Source organism: Nannobrachium achirus (genome assembly GCF_963921795.1).
Source record: "Nannobrachium achirus genome assembly, chromosome: 3".
In the NCBI taxonomy this organism is placed as follows: Eukaryota; Metazoa; Chordata; class Actinopteri; order Myctophiformes; family Myctophidae; genus Nannobrachium; species Nannobrachium achirus.
The window spans coordinates 10,785,313-10,794,236 of NC_137812.1; the positions used below are offsets into that span (position 1 = coordinate 10,785,313).

The 8,924-nt window shown below is 42.2% G+C and overlaps 1 protein-coding gene across 2 annotated transcripts in view; it reads left to right on the plus strand.

Annotated features, from left to right (window-relative positions):
* Nucleotides 1-8,924, plus strand: part of LOC308281958 (prominin-1-A-like) — a 71,118-nt gene that overhangs the window by 17,554 nt on the left and 44,640 nt on the right. For both annotated transcript variants that reach the window (XM_080722303.1, XM_080722304.1), the window contains exons 2-4: nucleotides 4,365-4,426; nucleotides 7,053-7,079; nucleotides 8,080-8,285. In XM_080722303.1, coding sequence (XP_080578429.1) covers nucleotides 4,365-4,426; nucleotides 7,053-7,079; nucleotides 8,080-8,285 — 295 coding nt within the window. The remainder of the gene's footprint in view (nucleotides 1-4,364; nucleotides 4,427-7,052; nucleotides 7,080-8,079; nucleotides 8,286-8,924) is intronic.

Sequence of the window (8,924 nt, forward strand, 5' to 3'; positions counted from 1 at the left end):
GTGTGAAGTGGAGCTGTGTGTGTGTGTGTGTGTGTGTGTGTGTGTGTGTGTGTGTGTGTGTGTGTGTGTTTGTGTGTGTTTGTGTGTGTGTGTGGATCATGTGTACCGATTTTTGTGACATTTGAAGAAAATATGTAGGAAAAGGAGCAAAAAGTGTGTTTTGGAGAAAATTCAAGATGGCGGAAAATCTATCATGGCGCAAATGGGCGTGGCCTATATGGGGAGATGCGTCATGACCCAAGGAATCCAGGGAAAAAATATTTTTAATTTTCCGACCTACGGTTCAAGAGTTACAGGCCAAAACGTAAAGTGGGGTGTTATGGCGCCACCATGCGGCCAAATGACACAATTATTTTTTATTTAATCCTTGAAATCATTATGAACCTCCTCTCCAAGTCTTGAAATTGTAGCCCCTATGGTTTGCGAGAGACAAATAATTGAATGTGAGTTTTTGCGATTCCCATTATAAGTCAATGGGGAAAATTAATTCACTAATAAATTAATATCAATTAAACTATTGAACCTTTCTCTTAGCAAGTTACTAGCCCACGATTCCCGAGTAAGCCGGTCGATTTGACATATGGCGCGAGTGTGTGGTGGCAAAACTGTGGGACTAGTAGCGTGCCGAAGTTTAGGAAGTTCAGGCTACATACAGACACACACACAGACAGACAGACACACAGACAGACAGACCCACACGGCCACGTATAGGGAGCCTGTGCTTCACACAGCTCCAAAAAAAATCTAATCTGTCTGTGTCTCAGAGGCGGTCTGTGGACAGTTCAGAAACCCATCTACCAGTGACATGGTTGGTAGGCAGGTTTGGACATTTCATAGATAGCTTCATAGACTTGTTTGTCAGCACTATCATCAGTGTTGTGCAAATTCATGCTTTTTGGATTGTTGACTTTCCATTAATATTTGTGTATTTTCAGATATTTAACCACTTAAACCTTACTTAGTAAACTTGATGTTTGGTTCTGTACTTGGTCTGTTCTTTTTTCTCTCTTCACCAAAACCCAAAAATAGCCAATCTACAAACACACAACGCCTCGCTGCATGAGGCGTTCTGTGCTTGTAGATCGTCTATTTTCTGCAAATGTTCCCCTCAGAATAGAGAATCTAAGATTTGAGTGTTAATGAAAAAAAAAAAAAAAAAAAGTCCAATAACACAAAGATTTGGAGACCCCCAGTAGTGGCCAAAGGGCCTTTCTGTGTGGAGTTTGCATGTTCTCCCCGTGTCTCCTAGGGTAGATACCCTCACAATAACATGCAGTAATACTGTCTAATGCCTCCCCCTGGCCAGCCGGGGCGCCTGATGGAGGGGAAAGGAACTGGTTGGAATAACATGTTCCTTCCACGCGCTATGTACAACCGGGGAAGCTCCCCCTGTCAGGTGAAAAGACGCTGCCTGCTCACTCCTCATGCACTGAAGGAAGCATGAGCTGCAGTTCGGGGCTCTCCCCAGGCTGGCAGAGGGAGAGCAGAACCCAGGATTACAGCTTAGGCAATTGGTGAAAAATGGGTTATAAAATCGTGGGACGAAAATGTATTAAAAAGAAAAAGACGTGAGATGGTAAAAATGCACCAACATTTTTTGTGACATGTTGTGAGCTTGTACATGTGCTATTTTTGGTGCTGGCTCACATCCAAGTATACATCATGCCCGCTAGTGGTTGTGGGGTCACCCTTTGTTCAGCTTTGTTTACCCCCTACAATATGTTCATTTCCCTTGTGCTAGCTCGCTAGCTCTTATACTGGGTCAGTGAGCTAAGCTGTATTAGCTTAGTTTTACTCAGGGTGGCTAATGCTAAGTAGCTGAGCAAACAACAGGTGGCAAAGACATGACTCGAATATGAACATGTGTTTATTTTGTATGTTTTCTGTCTCTTCATTTGCTTTCGAATTCTTTAGGACACTTGAGATGTGTGTGTGTGTGTGTGTGTGTGCGTGTGTGCGTGTGTGCGTGCGTGCGTGCGTGCGTGCGTGCGTGCATGTGTGTTGTGTGTAGGCCTTAAAGTGACTTATCCATTTTCTATGAAAGAAAAAGATTGTCACCAGATTAACCTTAGCCAAATCCCCAACCGCCCTTTTCCTTAATGGAAAGGGTTAAATACAGTGATTTTTACTTTCAGGATTTAAACCAAAAAGTTGTGCATTTAGCTGAGAACCTTTGTACCTTCAAAGTAGACCTTAAGATCATTAAATATTATTGTCCCAAATTGTTTATTTACAGTAACAGAACCTTGTCTTTTAGGCTAGCTATATATGTAAGGTGACCAGACGTCCCGGTTTGGCCGGGACTGTCCTGTTTTCAAACTGCGTGTCCCGGTGTCCCGACAAATATCTCTAAAACACTGATATGTCCCGGTTTTCAACTTTCACTACAAAATTGTCCCGGTTTTTGGCAAATAAAAGTAGCTGTTTTCAGTGGTTGCAGAGACGTTTATCCTGATCTTTTCATGACAGTCACAGCATGCTCACCTAACCAATCAGAAAACATGAACAAATACATTGCGTGTCTGAATTCAATGCTGAGGCTGTTTGTCAATCACTCACTGCCTGTATGCAACCCTGTATGTGAAAGTGCACGGACGTTAGAGTAACTATGGGCACGTGCGTGCGGGGTAACGTGCACATTGCTGTGAGGGTTCCGGTTTTAGGCAACAATGGTTCACGTCCCGGTTTGAGAGGCTGAAAATATGTGACGTGATAGGGTCCTGGACTTTGATCTGGTTATTGATTCTAAGTTTTGTTTTGAGCCAAATGTCAGTGGCTCATTTTTGTCTATAGCATTTAGTGTGAACATTATATCCTAAAGCTTAATATGTTTTTTGATAATTTTATTAAAAACATGCTGTTCGTGTGTGTGTGTGTGTGTGTGTGTGTGTGTGTGTGTGTGTGTGCCTGCCTGCGTGTGTGATCAGTGTTCACGTGATGTGAGTACAGTAACTGGTGAGTCAGACTACAGGTAGAGTTAAGCTTGTCTGACCCATATGGACCTTAAAGACCAGCTAAAATGAAAACATATGTTTGCCACACATAGCCGTAGAACATAGCCGTTATTAACAATAGAGGCCAAAAGACAGTACAAAATAACATTTCATTGTCTGAATTTTTGTCAAAATCTCAATAACCTTTTGTCAAACGAAATTGTAACTTGTCATTAGATTGCATCAGCAAGCCCTTATTGTGAATCATTCTGTTCACCTGTGTGAATCCCATAGCTCAATGTTCACCCACATGCGGCTGATTCCCTTTATGGAGACACTGCTGGGCTGCTGCTCTGTTCTGAATCCAATGACATCTGTGGACGGTACACTACAGTACAAATGCTCTGGTTTTACATTCAAACATTGCTCTAAAATATGTATCTGAAAGTTGAGTTGAGAATTGCAATGACAAACAAACACAGCCTCTTTCTGCCTTGCGGTCTGTGCCGACAGCAGAAGCTATACTGTATCCCATAGTCCGAGAGGACAGGAAGGTCGGCTGAGACTGTGATTGCCTAGCCTCGTGTAGCCAGGCTTACTCATCTGCGAAGAGAAAAGCCTGGTGACAATATGAAGCAGAGAGAGTTCGAGGAGGTGGGGCTGAATTTTCCCGGAAGTTGTCTTTTTTTCACAGTGCGGTGTCCCTGCAAACATATTACCCGCTGAAAAAAATATGTTCTACTTCTCCCACTGCTTCGGTTGCGCTCGCAATAAACAATATACAAACAAAAACATTGATTTGGACAATGTTACACATATGACGAGCGAGTTAAGAGCTACAATCTTTGTGTTTGTTTCGTTGGGGAATGTAAACAGACCCGCACCACATGAAATAACTTCCGTTAAACGCAGCACTTCCGCCACTTCAGCTAAAACCAACCAGAAGTCATATCTTGCCGTGATTGCCTGAGACACAACCACAGCCTCTGTTTTACTGCTGCAGGAATCTTCCAAATGAAGGCTGCAGCTTGACTTTAACTGAAGACTGTCTGTCTGTCTGTCTGTCTGTCTGTCTGTCTGTCTGTCTGTCTGTCTGTCTGTCTGTCTGTCTGTCTGTCTGTCTGTCTGTCTGTCTGTCTTTCTATCTATCTATCTATCTATCTATCTATCTATCTATCTATCTATCTATCTATCTATCTATCTATCTATCTATCTATCTATCTATCTATCTATCTTTACTAGAACGTCTTTAATTATGTTGCGTTATAACAGAATAATAACATAAATATACCATTTAACTAGATATGAACAATGTGGAACTTTCCTATATCAGCTGCACAGTTGTCTTAAAATGATGTCCTTATTACAATCATTTCTGGAAATAAATGGATTTTCCTTATTTCTCCTCTCCCACTCTTTTTCCCCTTGCAGATCTGATAGTCAAAGTGGTCCAACAGAACATGGGGGGAATCAAAGTAGAGGAATGGAGGAAGGTAGGTGTCATCTCAACGATTGATTGATTTATTGATTGATTAATTGATTGATTGATTGAATACTGGTCATATGCACACTGCTTGAACGATGAAGCAGTGTGAACCGAACCAGGGGTCTTTGAGGGAGTTTAAACCAGTTGTTCTCAAACCTTCTAATTTCAATGACCATCATAACTCATAGACATCAAAGGGGGCTTGAGCCCCTGCCCTTTTATCCGTCTGTAAAAAAGTGTCCTCTCCAGACCATGAATGTAGTTTTCACTATGGTGAAAGAAATGCAAATGCCCTCTTTCCATGCCATACCTGAAGGCAGCATTCAAGAGAATTGCCTTGTCCAAACTCTCCTGAACTTGAATGCAGCATCTTATGTTGAAATCAAGAAATGTGTAGAAATCAAGCATCGAAAATAGCCGACCTCCAAGCTCAAGCTTGGAGGTCTGCTATTTTCGATGTTTTCACCAAAAGGCCCTTTTAGAAATGTTAGCCCCTGCCTCTCTAAGATTCTCTTCACGTCCCTGCCTGTAAGGGTCCATTTAGAAACACCCTCAAGGAACTCCTGTCTTAAACACTAAACATTATTTCTTGACTAAACTCGTTAGAGGTTGAGAACCACTGCTTTAACCATGATTACATATCGTCTCTGTGGAAACCTGTGTTCCAGGGGATCCAATCTACTTATTATTTATAGTCAGTATAGTCAAGTAAGGCTGGGCGATATTAGGAAAACCTTCGATATTCCATAACGTTGCTGAATACCTCGATATCGATATTACTCACGATATTTAGTAAAAACAATAGGTCCACTGCCTGCCTAACCCAGATAATGAATAGCATATCCATGCATGCACATTGCACAGTAGGCTACACCGAATAAAGAAATGATTTACATTTTCCAACAATGGTTTTATTGAAATAACCACACCTGGTTACAGATGGACTTCTTTTTTGCATGTGATACGCTCATGCATAGTGTATGCATCTTATAATATATTCTATATTCTATTGAGATTATGAGGTGGGTTGGGTAAAGAGGTGCTAAAATTGGAACGATACAGAGAAGATTAGCATGGTGCCATGCTTATCTTCTCTGTATCGTTCCAATTGTAGCCCAAAGACAGCGCCCCGTTGCCAACAAAGGGCATTTCGGTATTGCATCTGAAACTAGAACTAGAGGAACTAGAGACAGACAGAACATGAAATTTCAATATCTGAGTGGTTGTTTAGGCTAAAACCTGTATAAAAGCTTATTATGGACCAATATTTATATAAAACATATATTTTTAAAAGCATGGTGTGGCCCCTTTAATGAAATTAACTCATAAATAGCCCCACTCACTTCACACTAGGTGTGATTTCTTTTAAGGTTCAGGCAGTATGGAAAGAGTAAAAAACACCCCAAATGGATGACACAACAGGCCAGAGGCTTGTTTCAATAGACCGTATGTCAAATCCCACCCCATTTTGCTCTTGTTACTAGGTAGAACAAATTTACCAGGGCAGATTCTTTTATAGTGGAAGTGGATGGGGGAAAAAGATTTTTCATAGCCTCATTATTGCTATTTAAAGTAGCAAAGGAAAAACATCTAGGTGATATTAATAAAAAGGGAAGACAAAGGTACAGTAGTTACATTGCAAAACAGGGGGTTTCCCCCGAAAATATATGTTTTAATTTGTTTAATCCCAGTGGGACAGAATCACCATGGCAAATTCTTTTATAGTGGAAGTGGATGGGGGAAAAAGATTTTTCAGAGCCTCATTATTGCTATTTAAAGTACCAAAAGAGAAACATCTACTTGATATTAATAAAAAGGGAAGACCAAAGTACAGTAGTTACATTGCAAAACAAGGATTTGCCCCCAAAAATACATGTTTTAATTAGTTTAATCCTCTGAAAAAATCGGAGGAGAGTTACAAAGAGAGAAAGCGCAGTGCATCTTGGGTAGGAATTCTGTCAGCCAGCCTATAAATCCACTGCAAAATAGGTTGGCTGTCGTAATTCTGCCCATTTAAAATATATGTACCCAATCGAAACTCTTAGTTACATTGATATTGTTCATGTGAACTAGTCTGTTGAAGCTTATTCATTATAATGATCGAAATCGCTATGCTCGCGCGGGGCCGTACTGCACGCTCGCCGTGTTCCGCAGTGCGCACCGTGCTGAAAGACTAAAGCAACATTCTCCCACTGCACAACTCCACCCCCGATAGCAAAAAGTGAATGATTTTTTCTGGTTGGCCAGTCAGGGAGTCTCAGGGACCAATCAGAAGGCTGACAAACGGTCTATTGTGGACACAACTGGACAAAACAACCGTGCAACAAAAAAAATAGCTAGACAACAATGTAGATAAGCTGCCCACTTGAGAACCACTGCTATAGAGCCTCATGTTTGCTATTAATCTCCTGAGACACTGACCTTGTTTTAATTGTCTGTCTCTCCACGCTGCCGTGTGTGCGTGTGTGTGCGCGTGTGTGTGCGTGTGTGTGTGTGTGTGTGTGTGTGTGTGTGTGTGTGTGTGTGTGTGTGTGTGTGTGTGTGTGTGTGTGTGTGTGTGTGTGTGTGTGTGTGTGTGTGTGTGTGTGTGTGTGCGCGTGTGTGTGTGCGTGTGCGTGTGCCTGTGCATCCAGCCAGAGAACGTGGTCCTATTACTGCAGGTAAACATCTCCACACACCTTCACAGCTTTCATGGTAGATATAACTGTAACATTAGGGGTTCAAATAGCCGATCTACAAGCTCACAACGCGTCGTGTTGTGAGCTTTTAGATCTGCTATTTTCAAACATTTTGTACTTTTACTTTTGGCATTTAAGTACATTTTGATGCCAGCACTTGCACACTTTTACTCAAGTACATTTTGAAATCCCGCACTTTTACTCGTAAGGGTGCCCACACACCAAAATACCTATGAGAGTGGAATCCGCGTTCCGCCAATGCATTTCAATGAGAAGGGAGCGTTTTTTGCAGAAATCCTCTGCTGGCATGAAACCGCTTCACTCTCATTGAAATGCATTGGCAGAACGCGGATTCCACTCTCATAGGTACTTTGGTGTGAGGGCACCCTAACAGAGTATTTACATATTGCAGCATTGTTACTTTTACTTGAGTAAAATATGTGAGTACCTTTTCCAAAACTGTGAAAAACACTTAGAATGCAATATTGATTGTACCTCTTCTTTCCTAAGCTCTGTATCTTACGATGGTGATGTAAAATGAACAAGTGTACAATTTAACGATGCATAATTATTTGCATTTATTTTTTATTTTAAGAGTGTGTTTCTTTCTTTCTTCATGGATTGTCTTGTGTTTTTGTTTGTATTGTCTGAGTAGTTGTATGTTATGAAAAAATTCAAAACCTTGAATAAAAATAATAGAGGGTATGCGCGCGACATCATCATCATACCCGGAAGTTATGCACCTTCTGACTGAGTTGCAAAAAACTACTTTGTGGCCTTGACAGCCCAAACATCCAAAAAGAAAAGTCCATAACTGATTGCATTAAACCACGTTAAACAACATTAAACTCACTTTGCCACTCACTTTGCCACTTGATTTGCCACTTGATTTTCCATTCACTTAATGCATGCCGCATACCCTCTATATTAAAAAACAAAACAAAAAACACTTACAATATCCATGCATCCCCCCCCGTGACAGGCCGTGTACTACGAGGCGGGCTTCATCGTGTGTGGGTCGGTGGGCGTGTTGTTCCTGCTGCTGGTGCCCATCGTGGGCACGTGCTTCTGTCTGTGTCGCTGCTGCGACAACTGCGGCGGTGAGATGCACCAGAGGCAGAGGAAGAACGCCGACTGCCAGCGCGGCTTCTACACCGCCTCCCTGGTCGCCACCTCCGTCTTCATCACGTAAGTCGTCGCAACGTCGCTGTCAGCCAGCCTCGATCATCGCAGACTTTGTTTAACTTTGTTTTTGGAGCGGTGATATAGCCACTTCCCTCTTTTTGACTCAGTGTGTAGGGGACCGTACCTATGTTCTACAGGTTCTATGTTCCCCATTTACCCCCGCAACAAAGGTTCTATGTTCCCCTCTTTATTAATTAATTTCTAATTATTAATAACAACTTTAAACACACACAATGGAACACAATGGGGAGAAATTACGAATACTAGTGGGACAGGGGGGGCTCTAGGGACATCTGGGCACTAGGGACGTGGGCATTTGGACAACTGGGCACCTAAATTAGGATTGCCAACATGTTCTTAATGCCCAGATGTACCACCATTTCCTGCATTTGAGTTGGGAACATATACCTTTTTCTGGGTGGGGAACATTCAGTAGATCCTTTATTTGGTTGAGCAAGGAACATAGAACCTTTTTTGGCGGGGGGGGAGGGTGGGTGGCTTGGGAACATAGAACGTTGAAAACATAGGGAGGATGCCGAATGTGTGTGTGTTTGTGTGTGTGTGTGTGTGTGTGTGTGTGTGTGTGTGTGTGTGCGTGCGTGCGTGCGTGCGTGCGTGCGTGCGTGCGTGCGTGCGTGCGTG